This window comes from Athene noctua, chromosome 10 (genome assembly GCF_965140245.1).
Source record: "Athene noctua chromosome 10, bAthNoc1.hap1.1, whole genome shotgun sequence".
In the NCBI taxonomy this organism is placed as follows: Eukaryota; Metazoa; Chordata; class Aves; order Strigiformes; family Strigidae; genus Athene; species Athene noctua.
This window is the reverse complement of record NC_134046.1, coordinates 13,957,118-13,976,639: the sequence shown is the minus strand read 5'-3', so window position 1 is coordinate 13,976,639 and position 19,522 is coordinate 13,957,118. Positions and strand designations below refer to the sequence as shown.

At 63.4% G+C, this 19,522-nt stretch overlaps 1 protein-coding gene across 1 annotated transcript in view; it reads left to right on the top strand.

Annotated features, from left to right (window-relative positions):
* COL7A1 (collagen type VII alpha 1 chain) overlaps window positions 1-15,372 on the top strand; it is a 32,883-nt gene extending 17,511 nt beyond the window's left edge. Inside the window, 60 exon segments of the mRNA XM_074913949.1 lie at window positions 39-74; window positions 161-241; window positions 420-455; window positions 638-709; window positions 912-956; window positions 1,157-1,192; window positions 1,309-1,344; window positions 1,455-1,559; window positions 1,714-1,749; window positions 1,921-1,956; window positions 2,140-2,187; window positions 2,307-2,342; window positions 2,517-2,648; window positions 2,830-3,039; window positions 3,133-3,168; window positions 3,354-3,398; window positions 3,569-3,640; window positions 3,731-3,775; window positions 3,937-3,999; window positions 4,105-4,149; window positions 4,430-4,465; window positions 4,769-4,804; window positions 4,989-5,033; window positions 5,287-5,319; window positions 5,477-5,539; window positions 5,625-5,660; window positions 5,769-5,849; window positions 5,949-6,017; window positions 6,133-6,168; window positions 6,297-6,338; window positions 6,468-6,512; window positions 6,664-6,708; window positions 6,832-6,867; window positions 6,975-7,034; window positions 7,176-7,301; window positions 7,436-7,507; window positions 7,730-7,765; window positions 8,003-8,062; window positions 8,255-8,299; window positions 8,373-8,408; window positions 8,542-8,577; window positions 8,663-8,719; window positions 9,101-9,172; window positions 9,348-9,419; window positions 9,531-9,566; window positions 9,649-9,729; window positions 9,819-9,872; window positions 10,091-10,144; window positions 10,222-10,284; window positions 10,416-10,478; window positions 10,755-10,871; window positions 11,206-11,283; window positions 11,364-11,417; window positions 11,625-11,673; window positions 11,756-11,803; window positions 12,237-12,326; window positions 12,640-12,723; window positions 13,013-13,132; window positions 13,803-13,982; window positions 14,126-15,372. Of these exon segments, the coding sequence (XP_074770050.1) occupies window positions 39-74; window positions 161-241; window positions 420-455; window positions 638-709; window positions 912-956; window positions 1,157-1,192; window positions 1,309-1,344; window positions 1,455-1,559; window positions 1,714-1,749; window positions 1,921-1,956; window positions 2,140-2,187; window positions 2,307-2,342; window positions 2,517-2,648; window positions 2,830-3,039; window positions 3,133-3,168; window positions 3,354-3,398; window positions 3,569-3,640; window positions 3,731-3,775; window positions 3,937-3,999; window positions 4,105-4,149; window positions 4,430-4,465; window positions 4,769-4,804; window positions 4,989-5,033; window positions 5,287-5,319; window positions 5,477-5,539; window positions 5,625-5,660; window positions 5,769-5,849; window positions 5,949-6,017; window positions 6,133-6,168; window positions 6,297-6,338; window positions 6,468-6,512; window positions 6,664-6,708; window positions 6,832-6,867; window positions 6,975-7,034; window positions 7,176-7,301; window positions 7,436-7,507; window positions 7,730-7,765; window positions 8,003-8,062; window positions 8,255-8,299; window positions 8,373-8,408; window positions 8,542-8,577; window positions 8,663-8,719; window positions 9,101-9,172; window positions 9,348-9,419; window positions 9,531-9,566; window positions 9,649-9,729; window positions 9,819-9,872; window positions 10,091-10,144; window positions 10,222-10,284; window positions 10,416-10,478; window positions 10,755-10,871; window positions 11,206-11,283; window positions 11,364-11,417; window positions 11,625-11,673; window positions 11,756-11,803; window positions 12,237-12,326; window positions 12,640-12,723; window positions 13,013-13,132; window positions 13,803-13,982; window positions 14,126-14,175 (3,747 nt within the window). The 3' untranslated portion in view covers window positions 14,176-15,372.
* Window positions 15,373-19,522: the final 4,150 nt, after the last annotated feature.

Genomic DNA, 19,522 nt, shown 5'->3' with positions numbered 1-19,522 from the left:
CAGGGGGGACAATGCTCACTCCTCTTCCCACCCCATAGGGTGACCCCGGGGACCGAGGCCTGCCAGGAGAGAAGGTGAGGGGGCTGGGGGCTGGGGGGCTGCCCCATGGCACCCCTGTCCTGTCTCACAGCTCCAGTCCTCCTCCCATGCTCTTTTACAGGGGGACCGTGGCCCACCGGGGCTGGATGGCCGCAATGGGCTGGAAGGCAAACCTGGGCCCCCAGGCCCTGCTGGGCTGCGGGTGAGCATGGTCCAGGGAGTGGGGCACGGCTGCCCCCCAGGCACTACATGTGGGGGCTGAAGGATGGAGAGGTGATGGGGTGGGAGGAGCTACCCCCCCAGACACCCCCTGCTCAGGGCTGGGGTTGTTTGTGGGTGGGGTGTCCTTGTCCCTGCCCTCACCTCCTGCTTGTCTGCAGGGGGACTCGGGGAAGCAGGGGGATCCTGGCCGGGATGTAAGTACCTCTGGAGAGGGCAGGTTTGGGTTGTGCTCCTACGGGGGGCATTGCGCTTGCAAGGGAACGATATTCTGTCCCCAGCAGCGTGCCACTGTCAGTCACGCACCCTTCTCCCAGAACCGGCTGGGGGAGATGGGTGCCCTGCTGCTCTGTGCTCCCCCTGGCTCTTTTTCCCGCAGGGGCTGCCTGGGCTGCGTGGGGAGCAGGGACCACCTGGCCCCGTGGGCCCCCTGGGACCACCCGGTGTCCCCGTAAGTACCCTGTGCCCTGGGGATGCATCCTGCCCAGTGCTCTCTGCAGTCGGTCCCAGCTGGGTCTGTCTGCTGGGGCTCGCCCCGTGCCCAGCTCCCCTTTCTCTGCACCGTGGGGCCACGGTGGGGACTGGGGACCCCTGACTGATGGATCCCCGGGGGAGTGCGAAGGGGCTCTCTCACTGCCTCTGCTTCCTCACAGGGCAAACCTGGAGATGACGGCAAACCTGGCCTCAGTGGCAAGAATGTGAGTAGGGGGAGCAGGGCTTGGCTTTGGGGCTCACCTGAGGGTCCCAAGGGCTGGTAATCCCAGTACAACATAAAGGCAAGGAGGGGGATATGGCAAAGATCCCCCATGCTCAGAGCCCCTGGTGCCTGTCCCCATCCCATGCTGTGCCTGTGCTGGGGTGGTCGAATTGGGTGCTGACTGGCAGCCTGTGTCCTCAGGGAGAAGATGGGACACCAGGAGAGGATGGGAGAAAGGTAAGGAGCTGAACCCCAGGTGGTCCCTGCATGGTCCCCACCCTGCTGGGTCCAGGAGCATCATTTTGGGGTATGAGGATGGGGCAGCACCCCTCTAACTCCTCTCTCCTGATTAGGGAGACAAAGGTGACACCGGACCCCCTGGCAGAGAGGTGAGTACCACCCCGCAGAGAAGCGTGGTGATGGGAGGTGCTGGGTACACACCCCCACCAGGGACAGAACTGGGCACCCAGGTCCTGGGGTGACACTGCTCTCTTGACAGGGCCGCAGTGGTGCCAAGGGCGAGCAGGGGGACAGAGGTGTACCAGGCCCCCTCGGCCCCCCCGGCCTGCCCGGTGTCCCGGGGCAAGTTGGCCCCCCAGGCCAGGTGTGTAGTCCTTGAACCCATGGTGCCACCCAGCACCAGACCCTGGAGTCTGGGTTGCCGTGGGGCAGGCAGGAACCTTGCCCATGGCTCCCTTGGGGCACTGCCCTGTGTCCATGGGTGCTGGGTGCCATTGTGTCCCCTCTGCATCTTCCAGGGCTCACCGGGCCTCCGTGGGGTGGCTGGACCGAAGGTAGGTGTGCTTTTGCCCTTGAGCCCCCCAAGGCAAAGGTCTGGGGGACCCCATACTAGAAGGGAAAAATCCTTGGTGGGACTCCCTGCCTCCAGGCTGGCAGGGCTGGACCCTGGAGTCAGCACTGGGCAGCCTGGTTCTGCCTCTCTTGATGCCTTTGCTGTGTTTCAGGGGGACCCAGGGGAGCCTGGACTGCGAGGGGAGCCAGTGAGTACCTAGCACCAAGCCTGACAAGTTGTAAGCACCCCAGGGTGGTGGCAAGCACAGCCCCTGCCCAGGCAGCACAAGCAGTGTTAACTCTGAAACCTACTGAGGGCATCATCAGCACTGCTCACCTCATCTACTGCACCTCTGTACATCTTTTCATTCCCTCTTTCTCTGCAAACCTAGGGGCGACCTGGTGACCCTGGAGCACGCGGAGACCCCGGGACTGCAGTGGTGAGCCCCCCCGACCTGCTGGGCTGGGCCATCAGCCCTGGGGGATGGAGGACCCTCCACAGACCTTATGGTGGGGGCAGGCCAACACCTGCTTTGTTTTTAATGTCTTTTTATTGCAGAACATTGAACGTAGCTTGGAAGCACTTGGCATCAAGGTATGTAGTCCCCAGCTGTCAGGCTGGGGCCTGTTCCTGCCACATGGCAGCAGGAGGGGGAACATGGGAGGTGGTAGGAGACCCAAGCAAACTGTGATGGGTTGGTGAGGCCATGGGGTAACGCCACGGCTGTGTTGCACTGACCCCCTGACCGGTGACTCTTTCCTCTCCCAGATTTCATCCCTGAAGGAGCTCACAGGTGCCTACGATGGGAGCTCGGACTCGTTTCTGCCGTTGTCCGAACGGCTGCGAGGCCAGAAGGGCAGCCGGGGGGAGCCAGGAGAGAGGGGACCTCCAGGCCGAGAGGTGAGCGGGGCCGGGCATGGGGCCGGGCACAGTGCTGGGCACGGTGCCATTGCCGAACACGCCGCCCCGCTCCCCGCCTACCCGGGGGGCCAGGCAGCTGGCTCAGCCCTGGGATGCTTAGGGAGGGCTGACCGCCCCCGGCTCAGGGCCGGCTCTGGCAGCACGGCGTTATGTTTTGCAGGGCTCCTTAGGCTTTCCCGGTGAGCGAGGACCCAAAGGTGACAAGGGGGACCTGGGCGCCCCCGGCCCCCAGGGCCCCATGGGCCGGGCTGTGGGCGAGCGGGGTCCTGAGGGGCCACCCGGGCAGCCGGGGGAGCCTGGAAAGCCAGGCATCCCCGGGGTGCCAGGCCGGGCCGGGGAGCTGGGGGAGGCTGGGCGGCCCGGTGAGAAGGTGAGTGTGTGCGGAGGCGCGGGGTGAGGGCTGGGGGACTTGGTTCAGGAGCTTTGGGATGGCCCTGTGACAGTCACTGCCTTGTTTTCCCAGGGTGACCGGGGTGAGAAGGGTGACCGGGGTGAGCAGGTGAGCTGGGACAGGGACATGGTCCCCTCTGTCCTCCCTGTGCTCTGCACCTCTTGAGGGGACGGGGGGCTCTCTGGGGGGGAAGGGAATACCCTACAGGGGCCAGGAGTGGCCATACCAGGATGGCTCTGCTCCCCCATGCCCTGCTGTCCTTTGATGCTCAACCTATTTTTCTCCCTTCCCAGGGCAGGGACGGCTTGCCCGGCGCTCCGGGGCCCCCGGGGCCCAAGGTAGGTGATGGCTGCTGCTGGGGATCCTTCCCAGGAGGTGCGTCTGCACCTCCAGGGATGGATGGACACATCCACTACCTGGCACAGGGGCTTGCAGAGGGATGTACTCCTGGGGAGACCTTCCTGGGGTGCCCCCCTGGGTGCAGGCCCTGACTACACCCTGCCCGCAGGCAGACGTGGTGGAGGGCAGCCTGATGGGCTTCCCGGGCGAGCGTGGCCCTGCTGGACCCAAGGGAGTGAAGGTGCGTGGCTGGGGCTGGGGACAGCAGCAGGATGGGTGTCCCCAGGGTGGCAGTGGGGGGCTGATGGCATTTGTCTTCTCCCTGATACAGGGTGAGCCAGGAGCCGAGGGTGAGCGGGGACCCAAAGGAGATAAGGTCTGTGGTCATTGTCTCCCGCTGCCAACGGGGTGGCCCCATGAAGCAAAGTCCCAGGCAGGGACACTGCTGGGGGCACCCCTCTTTGGGTGTCAGCAGGATCTTAGGGGGATGGGAAGGTCCCTGCCTGTCCTATGGTCCTGCTTCTGTCCCTGCTGCAGGGTGAGGGTGGCCTGCGAGGCGAGCGAGGGGAGCCTGGCGAGAAGGGCAGGGACGGCGCCCCGGTGAGTACTGTACTGTCCCCCTGCCTGGTCCCAACCCCAGACCCCTGCCTGGTGCCAACCCCAGACCCTGCCTGGCACTGACCCCATCCCTGTCTCTTGCTCCAGGGTCTCCCGGGTGAGAGAGGGCTGGCCGGCCCCGAGGGGAAGCCGGTGAGTGGGGACATGGTGGGAGGATGCGGGCTGGGACAGGGGGAAGGTCCTGTGGTCCCACAGCAGCCACCACCAGCACCAGTGGGAGCATTCGCATCTCGTACATCTCCTTCCCACCCTGTGTAGGGCCCACAGGGCTTTAGGGGGCCTCCCAGTCCTCCCTGTAAATACCCAGGCTGGGTACTGCATGCTGGGAATGGGGAGCATCCCTGGGGGGCGGGCAGGGCTGCGGGGTGGTGGGCTCCCACTCACCCACCCGCTCTGATGTGGTTCTTTGCAGGGCTTGCCAGGCTTCCCCGGCGTGCTGGGACGCCCGGTAGGTGTCTGTGTCCCCCCCATGTCACTGTGTCCCCCCCATGTCACTGTGCCTCCCCACCTCAGTGCACAGCCAGGCACTTCTGGCTGCAGGTGCTGGGTGAAACCGTGGGGGCCACCCTGCTGCCTGGGTGGGTGCTTGGCCCCAGGCCTCTTGCCAGGAGCTGACCAGGCTTGTCCTCACTTGGTGTGGGTGCTTACCAGAGCTGCTGGCACTGTCTGGATCTCCTCTCCCAGGGGATACCCCATGCACCCACTAGGGAAAACCCATCCCTGAAGTGACCCCATCTCTTCCTCCCTTCAGGGCAGCCAGGGAGACCCGGGACCCCCAGGACCTCCGGTAAGGAGCCACCCCACCCCACAGGCAGTGAACCGTCATACAAGGGGGACTTCAGCCTGGGGTGGCATTCCCCAGAGAAACAGGGGAGGGGTGGCAGTGCTGGGACTGTGCTGCCCCACTGCCCCCTCCCCAACCTGTTCTGTCAGCAAGCACTGCTGACGTAATGTCCCCTTGTCCCCCACAGGGCAGTACTGGCCCACCAGGGACCCAGGGCCCAGCTGGGACCAAGGTACGGTATCAGCATCAGCATTGCCATGTCCACCCTGGCAGGGGAAGGCAGTGCCTTGCCAGATTTGGGGGACCTGGAGGGAGGGCCACATTTCAGGACATTTTGGGATGGAGGGAAGGACATTTTGAGCTGGCTCCTCTCTTGGATCCAGCTGGCCCTGGGGAGCAGCCCCATGGTGGGGTGGAGATGTGTCTATGACCATGGTGGCCATTGGGTCGGGGCGATGGGACAGACATGGGCACTTTCTTCACAGGGCGATCCAGGGGAGCCTGGCTCCAGCATCCGGGTGAGCACCTGCACCCTCCCCACCTGGCCCCCCAAAACCATCTGGCCCCACCAAAGCCAGCTGGCCCCGCAGCCAAACACCTTCCCATGGGGGCAGCCGAGGTCCTGGTGGAGTGCAGTGCAGTGTCCCCTTTCTGACTTGGCTGTTTCCATTGCAGGGCTTGCCTGGTCCCCAGGGCAGCGTGGGGCTACCTGGCCCCCCTGGTCCCCCTGGCCCAGGGGTAAGTATCTGCAGCCCCCCAACCTGCTTTTGGCTGTTTCTGGTGTTCAGTTGCCACTTGATTTTTGCTCATGTCTCCCTTGCAGGGTCCACCAGGTGTCCCTGGGCTGCCAGGTCAAGTGGTGAGTGTGTCACCCCTCCCCTGCCCGGCTGCCATCCGTGTGGGTGCTTGGGGCTGCTTGGGGGGCTGTGGGACCCCAGCACCCCAGCTCTGCTCTTGCTGCCCACAGGGGGAGAGCGGGAAGCCGGGTGTGCCAGGCAGGGACGGCGTGCCAGGGAAGGATGGCGAGGCAGGGATGCCTGGGAAGATGGTACGTTGCTGCTCACCCCGTCCCATCCCAGCAGGAGCCCCACAGAGCTCAGCCCAGGGTGTCTGCAGCTGAGGCTGAGGGCTGTGCTGTTTGTGCCAGGGCGTGCCGGGACCTTCAGGCCCTGCGGGTCCCAAGGGAGAGCCAGGAGATGCCGGAGCCCCAGGGCAGGTGAGTGCAGAGCTGTCTCAGCAGCTGGGAGCTTCCCCTTGTTCCCCGGCTGGGATGGGGGGGAGCATCCCTATGCAGCCCTGCTCACCTGCCCCCTCTCTCCCCTGTGCCTCAGGCTGTTGCTGGCCCTCCTGGTGCCAAAGGCGAGAAGGTAAGGAGCCAGGATGCAAGGCTGGGGGACCCCCACCCCTGGGTGCTGCCAAAGCCCCCAGGGTGGGCAGAGGTCTGCAGGGTGCAGGCACCTGCTGCGGGCACACCTGAGCACCTGTGTCACTGCAGGGCGAGCCGGCGCTGCTGGAGGGCATGCTGCTGGGAGAACCTGTGAGTTGGCCCTGTTAACCTCGTCCCCGCCATTAACCTCATCATTCCTTGCTGCTACCCCATATCTTATGGGGGGCAAGCCAGCCCTGTGTCTGCCCCCCTCCCCTAGCGCCTCTCTCCCCCTGGTAGGGCTCCAAAGGCGACCGAGGCTTGCCGGGCCCCAAGGGCGAGAAGGTGAGCGCTGCCCTGGGGGGGCTGGTGGGGAGGGAGCTATGGAGGCCCTGGGCTCCCCAGCTGCCTGCCCATGGCAGGGGGGTGTCCAGCTGCAGCCGCTCCCTCTGCATATTTATCCTAACCCTGCTTTTTTCTTGTTTCCCCCTGCCAGGGGGAGTCAGGAGGATTCGGGGAGCCGGGGGATCCTGGGGAAGATGTGAGTAGGAGTCACGTGTGGGGGTGGAGGGTGGGTCCTGGGGGCAGTGGATGCTGTTGGGGGTGGATATGCGCCCCCACCACTCACCATCCAGCCCTTCCTGGTATCTTGGTGGTTTTGCAGGGAGCCAAGGGGTCCTCTGGAGCCAAAGGGGAGAAGGTAAGTGTCCCCTGTTCCTAGGGGAGTGGGGTGCCCCCCAGCCCTGTGGGGCTGCACCCCCGTGTCTGCCAGCTGGGGGACACACCCTGTGCTCTGCCATCATACAGGGATCTCCAGGTGTCGGTGTGCGGGGACCTCCAGGACAGGATGGGCCTCCAGGCTTGAAGGTAACCCCTGCCCACGTGTCACCCTGGCTCTCACCATGTCCCAGACATCCAGGTGTTGCCCTGGCTCAGCCAGCCATGGGAGAAGCACGGTCCTGGGGGCTATTTCCCTGAGCTGTCCCATCTTTTTCCTCCCTGCTGCAGGGTGACATCGGCTTGCCAGGGCCCCCAGGACCTCCAGGCTTAGCAGGCATTGCTGGAACACCAGGACAGCCTGGCCTCAGAGGGGACAATGGGCAGCCTGGGCCACCTGGTCCCCCAGGAGAGAGGGTAAAGGCTATGGCCAGTGCTTGGCCTCACTGGGATGAGTGACACAGGACCCTCAGGGAGTGCCAGCAGGGTTCCTGCAAGCTCTTCCAGCTCCTGGCTGTGGTCTCTGCCCACTCACTGTGTTTCCCTACCAGGGTTTGATCGGCTTTCCTGGGAGAGATGGCACCTCTGGACCACCAGGACCCGTGGGGCCCCCAGGGCCAGCTGTGAGTACGGGCCTCCGCTGTTGCAGCATTCTTGGGGGGTGCAGGCTCTGCCCTGGCTCCCCTGCAAGCTCAGGCAGGGTGATGGAGACTCACCCTGCACCTTCCCAGCCCCAGGGGCTCCAGAACAGGGCAGGAGCCACTGTGGGAGCCTCAGGGATGCTTTGTAGGGTGCCTGGTATTGCCTTCCTCCTGTGGTTTACTCAGCCTTCTCCTTTCTTTTAGGGCCTACAAGGGGCCTCTGGCCTGAAGGGTGACAAGGTAGGATGGGAGCAGCCCTATAGCATGAGGGGTGTGGGAATACTCCCTACTGCAGCCACCCCCTGGGTGATGCTGAAACCACTCGGGATGGTGGCACATGGGAGCCTGCTCTGTGCTGCATACCCAGGGCAGTGGGGCCTCTGTGGGGTGTCCCCTGGCATGAGGGGGTACATGGTGTGGCTGGGAGGAGCAGTGGGACAGCAAGGACAGGGACAAGCTCTTGCCTTCCTCTGGCAGGGTGCCCCAGGGGCTGGGCTGCCAGGAGCCAGAGGCGAGCGTGGAGACCCAGGGCCGCGGGTAGGTACCACCACAGGTATCCTCGCTGCATCCCCACTGCAGCCCCCCATGTCCCCACCACCAGGGATGGGAAATCCCACAGCACCAGGCCCAAGGGGACAGGGAGCCAGCACTGCACCTGTCCCCAGGGTGGGGTGACACTGGGGTTGTCCCCATCCCAGACCCCCTTTTCACATCCTTTTCTTCTCGCAGGGTGAAGATGGGCGCCCAGGGCCAGAAGGCGATCGCGGGCCAGCGGTAAATATCCCCCTTCCCAGCTGCACCCCTAGCCAGGACCCTCCCTGACCACCCCTCTTCCTCTCTCCCGTAGGGCTTGCCTGGGAACCGGGGGGAGCGTGGGGACAAGGTAAGGGACCCTGCGGGCTGGAGAGCTGGGAGGGGTGAACAATGCACCCCTAGGGATTGGGGTGCCCAGGGACATGCTTCCTGCTCCCCATCGCACATCCCTGCAGCATCTCACCATCTCCCCTTCCTCTCAGGGAGATACTGGAGCCGCGGGGCCCAAAGGAGACAAGGTGAATCTCTGAGGTGGAGGGCAGTGGGAAGGGGGGCAGCAGCACTGGCCCCCCTGCTCATCTCCCCCTTACTTTGGGCATGCAGGGTGACACTGTGGTAGTGGAGGGGCCTGCTGGAGCACGGGGCAACAAGGGGGAGCCGGTAAGAGATATCCCCATCCTCCCTGTCCCTCTCTGAGTCGTCCATCTTGTCCTGATGAGCCAGAGTCCTCCTGTGCATCCCCCTCCCCAAGGCCCTGCCCGCCCTGCTCCTGGCCCAGGGCAGCTCCTAGCCCTACGGGTTTGATTCTGCATCCCCTCTCCCAAGCAGCACACAACAGCCACACACACACACCTCTGCCTGCCAGAGGAGTTGGGGGTCTTGCTGCTGAGGGACACTGTCGTATAGAGCACATTGTCTCTTCTCCTTCAGCCACTCCATGGACCCCTGTGTCCCTGCGCCAGGGGCGTCTGTCCTCCCCACCCCAACGTGCATCTGAGCATCTCCATCCCCTGACCCCTCCCTGTGTTTCACCCTTTGCAGGGAGAGCGTGGTCTGAAGGGCATGGAAGGGGACAAGGGGGACAAGGGGGAGCAAGGCATGCCTGGAGAGAAGGTACGGGGCTGGGGGGGCCTGTGCTGGTACTTGTGGGCACCCTGGCACAGTGCTTGGCACCCCAGCAAGGGGAGCTGCCAGAGCTGACCTCAGAGGCCACTATGGCCACACCATGGCCATGCCATGGCCAGAGCTTTCCCTCCTGCCCTGTGTTGATCTGGGTTTCTGCTTGCAGGGGGCAAGGGGTGAGCAAGGTGAGAAGGGCTCCACAGGCTTCCCTGGGGCACGTGGCCCTGGTGGGCAGAAGGTAAGGAGCTGGGCACCGCTTGCTGCTGCTGGGGTGCTGGGGCAGTGCTGGGGAGGTGCTGAGGGTACCTTCCCCCTCGCCTGCCTTGTCTGATGCCTTTGCCTTCCCCAGGGAGAGGTCGGAGCATCGGGAGAGCCTGGTGAGCCGGTGAGAAGCTGCGTTTCGGTGCTGCTGCCACCCCACCACAGGGCAGGAGCAGACCCCTCTCACACTGTGTGCTCTCCTGCAGGGCCAGCCCGGCCGAGATGGGATCCCCGGAGCCCGGGGAGAGAAGGGGGACACAGGACCCCTGGGCATGCGTGGCCCTAAGGTCAGGGGGACCCTCTGCCTGCCAGTGCTCTCCTGGCCAGGACCTGTGCTGGCTCAGCAGGGCTCTGACTCCCCTTCTCATTCTCGCAGGGTGACCGGGGCATGAAAGGCGCCTGTGGCCTCGATGGGGACAAGGGCGAGAAGGTGAGTGGGTGCCCGCAGGGTGCCACAGGAGCTCGGACAGTGCCTGGAGGCTGTGGCCGTTTGGATCCCCTCCGCCAGCCGGCAGGAGCAGGGAGATGGCTGAGGCCAGAGCTTGGCCCCATGGCAGGGGCATGGGGTCCCCTCCTTTGCCCGCAGTTCTGGGGTGAGCAATGAGGGACACAGGACTGACTGCCCTGCCTCTCTCCTGCCTGCTGTAGGGAGAACCGGGGATCCCGGGACGCTCGGGCCTGCTGGGGAGGAAAGGCGAGCCGGTAAGCACCATGCTGTCACCAGGAAGGGATGGGAACCCATTGGCCAGTGGCTGATGAATGTCTGCTTTGTCCCCCAGGGAGAGCTGGGTCTGTCAGGACCACCGGGCATCCCTGGGAAGGAGGGGCTCATGGGACCCAAGGTAGGTCAGGGCTATGCTGGGAAAAGCCGTGATGGCACTTCAGCCCCTTGGCTGCCTTTCCCCTACTGCCAGCCCCCCACTGCCTGTCCCTGGCTGCCTGCCCACCACTGCCTGCCCCTTTCTTTTCACAGGGCGACCGGGGATTCGACGGGCAGCAGGGAGCCAAAGGAGACCAGGGGGAGAAAGGAGACCGGGTGAGCAGGCTGGAAAGGGATGGTACACGTTGCACCACGTTGCTTTTACCAGGATCCAGCCTTGGTCCGAAGCCAGATGCTCCCAGAAGAACCATCTGGCACTGCTCTAAATTATGTCACTAAACCATAAGGGATAACAGATCCCTGCCCTGGACAAGAAGGCACTGGTGCTGGTGCTTTGGGAATGCCCAGATGTGGGGTTGGAGGATGCCCATGGCACCTGCTCTGGGGCCAGGGGCTCCAACACCCCTGGACTCACCCTCTGCTCTCCCACAGGGTGCCCCGGGCATTATTGGTGGCCCCGGTCCCCGGGGCAGTGACGGTGCTCCTGGCCCTCCTGGGCCACCGGGGAGTGTTGGCCCCCGAGGTCCTGAGGGCATGCAGGGCCAGAAGGTGAGTCCCCACCATGGGTGGCCCTGTCCCTGGAGTGGAAGAGGGTTTGGTGGCATCAGGAGCCATGTCCCAGCTCTGTCCCTGCCCTGCCAGCTCACTGGCTTTGGGGTCCTCCCTTGTGTCCGTGAGCCCAGAAGATGAAAGCCAGGGGGTTGGGGACCTTCCTGTCGTGGGGCTGGACTGGACCCATCCCCGTTCCCATCCCCGTTCCCATCCCCACTTGCACAGGCATTCACGGGGTGTGGGGACAGGGAAAGCAGTACATCCATGGTGCTGGGGAGGGCAGAGAGGTTCTGGAGCCACCAGCCAGACCCAGAGCATGTGTTCTTTGCAGGGGGAGAGAGGCCCCCCTGGACAGTCGGTGCCAGGGACCCGTGGCGTGCCTGGCATCCCCGGCGAGAGAGGAGAGCAGGTGGGTGAGCGGGTGCCCAGCCCTGGGCAGGTGAGCCCCAGCCAGGGCCAGCCTCCCACCTCTCCTCTGCTTGACCCTAGGGCAGTCCCGGCACCCAGGGGCTCCGTGGGGAGAAGGGGGAGCCGGGCATGACGGTAAGGAGCTGGGAGGGAGCTGGCATGGGCTCGCGGCACTCAGGTGGGATGGAGTGCTGGATCCGTCTCACCGCCGCTGATGGAGGGGCTTCCCCCACCTCCGGGCTCTGCCCCACCGCATGGGCCTGGGGAGGGGTTTTTCCTCCTCTTTAATTACACCGTCCCCCATTGCGATGTGGGTCCTCTGCCCCTCTGCGTGCCCGGCAGGAGGATGAGATCCGCACCTTCGTCAGGCAGGAGATGAACCAGCACTGTGGTAAGCATCCTCCACCACACCGCCTTGGGGCCGGGGGTCTGGTCCCCGCTGACCCTGACCCCCTACCCCATCTCTCCCACAGCCTGCGGCGGCCACTTCCCGCGGCGCCTGGATTCACGTGAGCACTCAGGTTGCGGCTCTCCCTTCCTAGCCCCTGCCCCGCGTGTGTGGCACTGAAGGGGTCCTGGCACCCAAGTGTGCCACTGGTTTGGGGGGGGCTGGAGGCTGCTGGGACCCTCTGGGACCCCCTCTGTCAGGGCTGGCATCAGTGTGGGACTGTGTGCAGGGAGGAGGGATGGTGCATGGCAGAAGTGATGGCACAGCAGGGATCCCCAGGGGCAGCCGGCTCAGGATAGTGCCAGTGGGGTCTGGGTGCAGCCAGGGTCTGCGCAATCAAGAAGGGGCCATGGGGACTGCACCCCATCCATGCTTGGGTGCTGGAGCCAGGTCAGGCGGCCTTGCAGGGGCCAGGACTGCTGGAGGGGAGGGTGGGCTGGGGGAGCGGGATGGAGTGATGAAGGGTAAGGGGTGGGCTGGGATGAGGTGGGTGCTTTCTCTCCAAGGAGGCTGGGGGGCTCAGGCCAGGAGCAGCCTCCATTCTGCCCTGGGAGGAGGAAGAAGCGTCCGCCAGGAGAGGGAGCGTGGCCAAACAGGTGACGGAGAGCCTGGAGGACCTACAAGACCTGGCCTTGTGGACACATGTGCCTCCCTGTGCCCATCATCATCCCCATCCCCATCCTGCTGGGCTCCCAGTGGGCACTGACTCACTGGGCAGCAGCTCCTCCTGCCTGTCCCTCCTCTGGGAGCCCTCATCAGCCCTGGTCTGCAGTGCAGAGAGAGGAGGGAGGGTCCCCAGGTCCCCCATCCCTGGCTGTGAACCCCAGCAGGCTGCAGCAGTACTGGGAAAGTACCCCGGGCCCCCTCACTGCCTCCCTGATGCCTGTGCTGTGTCCTTCCCCTTTGCAGGGCTCTTCCCCACTCAACCATTCCCTGTTGGCAGCGCTCGTGCAGTCCCTGTGCTCAAGTTGTCACACGCTGAGGAAGAGGAGGGTGAGTGTTGTCCCTGGGCTTTTAGTCCCTGTCCCCCTTTTCTCCTGCTCCGTGTGTGTGACTGGTCACGTCCCTGCCCTCTGCTTGCAGGCACTGAGGGATAATCCAATCCCAGGGGGCTTTAATTAAAGAGTGGGGAGAGGAGAGGGCAGCAAGGAGTGTGTGTGCATGCAGGCGTGCACAGGTGTGTGCTGTGTGTGTGCAGGCATGTGCAGAGCAGGGGCTGAGGCTGGGGGGAGCAGGATGGCGGGTGAGGCAAGAGCTGCTCATGCCCAGTGCTGTCTCCCAGGGCAGGACAGGCAGGTCATGCTCGACACCGACGACCTCGAGTATGATAGCATGTATGGGGAAGAGGAGGACTACGATGAGGTCCCGGAGATGGACAGCTCAGAGCAGCCTGTGATGGATGGTGAGCTTCCCTGCAGCCTACTGGCACTGAGGATGGAGCCCCCAGACGCAACTGTGGGGCCACCTGAGCTTTGCTGGGGTGATGCCTCCACATCCCACCTGGCAGCAGGTTCCCATGCCCTCCGGCTGGAGGGATTTGGGATTTGCAGCCCTCTCACTGGCTCCCAGGTGGGGTGCACATTCCTCATCACAGCACTGTGCCATGCATGCCATGAAAACCTCATGTTCTGTCCCCCTTACTGAAGCTGTCCCTGGTGGTTTGCTGGGCTGGTGGGACCTGCTGCCCCTGGCAGGCTCCCTGTGCTCTTGGTCATGAACTGCAGGAGGGGAACCCAAAGCTCCCAGGAGAGCAGGGAAGCCCAGTGGCAACAGTAGCATGCAAAGGGTACACATCCCTCTGGTACACTTCCAAGGAGTGCTGTGGTCATCATGTTCCCGTGCCACCTCCCTCCCAGCTCTATCTCCAGCCTTTGCTGGGAGCTGCCCCTGGGACATGAGCAGGGCAGAGAGATGTCCCCTCAAGCCAAACCCTGCCTGCGCTCAGCTGGGAGCTATTCCCTGCCTTCCCCTTCTGGGGTTTCTCCTCCTCTGCCAAGTGGGTCTGGCTGCCTTCACCCCCGGTGTGCTGCCAGCTCCTGCCTGCCCTCACCATCGCTGTTTGCCCCCCACAGCTGAGCCCTGCAGCCTGCCGCTGGACGAGGGGGACTGCCAGCACTACACGCTGCGGTGGTACTACAACCAAAGAGTCACCGAGTGCCGGCCTTTCGTCTACAGCGGCTGCCGGGGCAACCTCAACCGCTTTGACAGCAAGGAGGAGTGCGAGCTGCACTGCAGGCAGCGCCCAGGGGCAGGTAGGCAAGGCATGGCACGGCCACTGGCACTGGCAGGTCCAGCAGCATCCCCGTCCAGTGCCGTGGGCTTGGTCAGTGCAAAGCTGGGGGGACGATGCTGGTCCCCAACCTCGGCTTTGACACTGCCTCGCTTCTCTCCACAGATGCTCATGGCGCTGCCAGGGGCAAGGCAGGAGAGCAGCCAAAGGCGTAGGTGCGGGCAGTGTCTCGGCAGGCAGGGCTGCCCGCCAGCGGGGCCCGGCTGCCGCCCCAGCCAAATCTGGGCTGCGCACGGTGGTGGGGGCTGCGTGCCCACCAGTCCCCAGCAGGAACCTGGTGCTATTTCTAACGTGTCTTTTTGCTGCTCACGGGTTTTTCCTTTCATATCAGTTTTATTGCTTGTTAAGGTGAAATTTATATCAAACGGGAAACCACCACCCACACAAGGCTCTTAACCCCCTTTCCCACCTGGAGGTTTCCTGGGCTGTTCACAGTTTGATTTTTAACTTATTTACTGCTGACAGGATGGCGCTTGGCCCTGTGCTGCCTCCCTGGTGGCCCAGGAATAGATCTGGGACTTGGCATGGTTGGGCTCCTCTCCCCTCATCTAACACCCTTGTCCCCTTCCCTGCCCCTCCACAGACCCCCCAGCCCCGCCCTGCTCCCCACTCTCTGCTGGGGGAGGCTGCCCGCACCCCTGGGCCAGGCAGTGTCTCCCTGCATGCCATCCCTCCCCCCCCACCCCCTGCAACCAGCTCCATCTGAATACATTTCACCTTAACCTCAACTGAGGCCCGGTTCCCCTTTTGTGGCTGCGATGGTCTGGCAAAGACCTATGGGGAGACTGGAGGTTTCCTCCCTGCACTGCCCTCCAGCTCACACACCTGTCAGCAGCACATCTGTCTTTAATCCGGGAGGGCTCTCTGTACCACCTGGCCTGCTGGGGAAACCCTGAGGATGGTGCTATGTTAGAGGAGGTTCCTGCTCACCTACGCTCGCTCTCAAAGGTTTTGTGAAAGCCATGTCAGCTCCTGTGGGTCTGCAGCCCCTGCCTCGCTCCAGCCGGAGGGATGAGTGGGACGTGCCCCCCCGCCACCCTGGGGCCTGGAGGGCTGCGGCCTGCTGGGTGGGCTTTGTGGCACCCATACGTACCGCTGCTCTGTGTATATCTGTATACAGTGAATGTATATGTGTACCAATGTGGGAGGGGGCTGTGATATTAAAGCTGTGCTCATGGGGAGATGCCGTGTTTCTTGGCATGCCATCGGAGATGCCCGTGCAGTTTGGGGCCAGCTCTTCAGCCAAGCGTGCCCCCTGTGCACCCCAGGAATGGCCTTCTCAGCTGCTCATTGCCGGCAGTGCTGTCTGGGAGTCCTCACCCCCCAGGGACTCCAATGCCCTGTCCCTGTGCCTGCCGCATGCCCAGCTGACGCAAGCCAGGCCACGACCCCCCCAGTTGGGCCGTGACACGTCAGCACGTGGGGCTGTGGTGCTGCATGATGTGCTGGGTGAATCAGTGCCACCAGCTAATTTTGACTGCTGGGGTTGGAGTTCCTGGATGTTCCCCCAAGGAGGAACAGAGCCAGCATTATTTTCTCTCCCTGCCCCCGCCAGGGAGGCTGGCATGGGACGGGTCATCCTGCGGCCATGAGGCTGGGTAAGACCCCCAGCGGTCTGAGCCCCAGCCCCAGGTGCCCTGGCTTCTTGCCCTGGCCAGCTCTATGGGCTGAGCACCCTCCAACTCATCTCACGCAGGTGCTTGCCCAGCCTGAGAGCCCCTGAGTGCTCTCACAGCTGCTAAGGGGGGCACTTGGGGCAAAACCCTTCTGTGTGGGTGGGGCTCACCCTACAGCAATACCTACAGGCTGTTACCCACCGCGGGCAGCTGGCAGAGGGGCTGGGCCAGGCTGTACTGGTGCAGATGGGCTGCAAAACAGTGGTGTCCTGGTTGAAGTGGGGCAGCTGGCTGCAAACCAGTGGCCCAGGCAGCACTCAGGAGTTGGCACGGGAGGAGGAGACGTATCTCCAGCTATATCCCCCCAGCTGGCCAGGGCCAGGGTGTCCATCAGGATGGCAGCACCAAACTGGCACCGGGAGATATCCAGGAACCTCATGCGTCACAACACCTTGGGGACTGGCACTTGCAGCCAGTGCCACAGATGCCAGCCAGTGGCAATACGCACGTGTGTTTTCTCCCTTAAGTGATTAAACAAGGCTGGCAGGAGCAGGAAGTCTCAATTAGATGGAGAAAAAACATCTCACAAGTCAGATGTGAGATGATTATGCCTGAGCTGCCCCAGGTTCCTGGAATCCCCTCCAAATGCAGCTGATGGAGCTGCGAGGGGGCACACACCCACCCACGGCCCAGGATGATTTCATCTGTTATTAGGCAAAATGTATTAATAACAATGTCGTTCCCCCCCCCGCATGTCACTGTCCCCCCCTCCACGGGTTGGAGGTGGAGCTGGGGGCAGGATAAGAGCCAGGGCTTGGTGGGGAGCAGGGCAAACCCCCAACTTGTGGTCCCTGCACCCTGGGAACATTGTCTGAACATCGACGGGACTAGGACCTGCTGGAAATGGTAAGGCTGCGCTCTTCAGTGGTGCTTTCCAGGGGGCTTTTAGCTGAGAAATGGATTACAGGGGGTTGGATGCTTTTCATTACCCACTTCCCAGCCAGTTAAGCAGCCTCTGGCTCTCTGCTCCGGTACTTTCCGAAGGGTTTCACACTGGAGAGGGGTTGCAGGAGCTTAGATGCCTTTCACTGCCCTTCTTCCAGCTGGGCAAACCCTGCTGGGCAACTGATTTAGGGGAGATGCAGCCATACAGCAGGATTTGTGTGGGGGTTCCCCCTGCATCTGCTCTGACACCCACCCCACAGCACAACACCCTGACCCCCACCCTGTGGCACAGCACCCGGCATCCCCCAGGGTCCTCCCTAGGACCAGGGTGGGGGATAGGGCAGAGGAAGATGCTGAGGCTCGGCACAACTCAGTGCACATGGCCAGACTCGTGCCCACCAACGCACTGTGTATTTTAGGCCAAGCAGCTCGTGTCCCTCCTGGTGGGGTGGCTTTTGCCCCAGAGAGCCTGGTAGCCCCGTGGGGGATAGCATCTGCTGGGGAAGGCGTGGGAGGGAGGAAAGCCCCACAGCCTGCACGGCTCCAAAACCCTGGGCATGTCAGCTTCCCTGTCCAAAGGGCAGGTCTGGGTCGGAGAGCAGCTGCTGTCTCCGGGTAGCCACCCTGCCCCAGGTGGGAATGTCCCTTTCCCTGGGTGGCAAAGGGCTGGAGGGTGTGAAGTGGAGGGGATGGCCAGCATCCAGCCAGGGGCTGTGGGAAAGGACAGGAACACCCAGCTGATTTGCTTCCCACATCCCCTTCAGCCTTCCCAAAACTCTGCTCCATGCAAAAAGGTTAAAATCAGGGTGGAAAACTGAAGAATCCCCAAAAGGGAGGTGAGTCCCCACCGCCAGGCATGGCCAGCTGGTGGGAGGGAGGGGGGGGGCTCTGCATGCGTCACCCCAGCGGGGACACGTCCTGCCTGGAGGGTTGCAGAGCCGTGGCAGCATGATGGGGGGGAAGATGCTCAGCAGTGACGGGCTGCTCTCCACAGGCACTCCCAGCCAGGCCACGCTGCAGGATGCTGCTCACCTTCCTGGTGGTCCTCGGAGTACCGGCAAGAGCCTGGAAGGGGCTGAGCCCCGAGCAGCTCCCACTGGCCCCCCATACCGTGGATGGAGGCAAGTTGATGAGACAGGAAACCACCGGTGTTAACAAGATGCTGCCAGGTCTCCCTGAAATGAGGAAGGACGACCATGAACCTGGGGCAGTGTCTCATCTGGACAAAGCCAGCCTGCCACTGATAGAGGGGTCAGCAACAAAAGCATTGCCCTGGCCGATGAGCCCGGGTGCCAAGAGACCTGCTCCTGCGAAAAAGGTGAGAAAGGTCTCCCTGTCACTTGATGTCTCCACCCATGTATTGAAAATCCTGCTTGACCTGGAAAGAGAGAAGGAGCTGCAGGCCAAGGCAGCTGCCAACGCTGAGCTGATGGCCCGTCTCGGACGTAGGAAATGAACCTCCCTGGCTGGGGCATGGCTTCTCAGCCAGGGTTGGAGAGGGCAGCAGGGCTGCTGGGGGACACGGGCAGAGGAGAGCAGGGGGTGGCATCGGTATGCCCACAAGGGACCATGAACATGGCACCTCATCCCCTGGGTCCTGATGCCCATGGCAAAAGCAGCAGCCATGTGAGGATTTGGTTTACTGTCACCTCAGCACCACCAGAGAAGATACAGCTGGGTTTGCCTTTGCTGGGGCCAGTGCCAGTGTACAGTTGGATTGCAGCCCTGGCACCACCAGGATTTCTGTGCCTTACTTCTCTCCCCTCTCACCCGCCACTGGGATGTCTCCGAAAGGGCTGCATCCAGCCAGGCAGGTTTTCCCTTGTGCCGCCTCTCTCTGGGTGGCTGTAGCACATAAAATCCTCCGCGAAGCTCAGCTGAGCCTCAAAGCCAGAACTGGCAAACTTGCACAATAAAACGTGGCATCAGACATGACTTATGGTGGTTTGTATCAGTCCTGCAGCCCTGTAGACCCCCATTTTGTGTTCCCTCTCCCCAGAGCTGCAGTGGGGGCACATCCCAGGCCAGGGCTGGCACCAGAGTTCATTAAACCCCAAATGAGAGGTGTCAGCCCTTGTACCAGCAGCAGGCCTGGTCCCTAGCCCAGGGTTCCCGCAGCTGCTCTAGGCCAACGGGGACATCACGTTGTGCCTCCAGAGCCGCCGTCTTCGTCAAGACTGGGAGATAAGAGCAGTGTGAAGCAGAGGGTGGCCACCCCGTGCAAAGTACAGGGCGGCGCAAGCAAGGCAGAGCCTGGGGGACGCCTGCCACGCAGGCCGCTGGAGCTGGTGGGGGACATGGCCATGATCTTTGAGGATTACCTGCTGCAGGGTGAGTGCAGCCCCTTTGTCTTAGAGCAGACACTGGCTTTGGGAAGGGGGCAGAAGCAATCGGGGTGACCCTGCGCCCCACGGGAGGGACGTATTTTTGTAGCCAGTGAAGGGATGTGCCAGCAGGTGGGTGGGTTGGGGTGAGGTGGCAGGGTGGGTAACAGGTCCTTTGCCTTCCCCACCTGCCCCAGGGCCCAGGCGATGCCCGGGCAGCGCTGGACCCCATGGACACCCCACTGCAGCAGGTGGGTGCCATGGGTCCGGGCTTGGGGGTTTTGGGGTGCAGGGTAGAGATGGGGTGCTGGCGGCAGTGGGGACATGGAACACAAGAGGATCTGCCAGAGACGGTGTGTCGCAGCGGGGGTGCTCCGGGGCAGGCAGTCCGGGGAACAACTGCCCATCCCCAGGAGGGGGTTCTCCCCCACCATGCCCCTCGTCCCCCGGGGCACTGAGCCCCTGCCAGGATCTCCCCCTTCCCATGTCCCGGCACATCTTCCCTCCCCGAGTCCCAGCGTGCCCCCCTCTGCTCCGGTTCCCCCCTGGCCCCGGTGTCCCCCGATCTCCCCAGTGCCCCGCTGACCTTCCACGCGCTCCCAGGGTGTCCTCCTGCG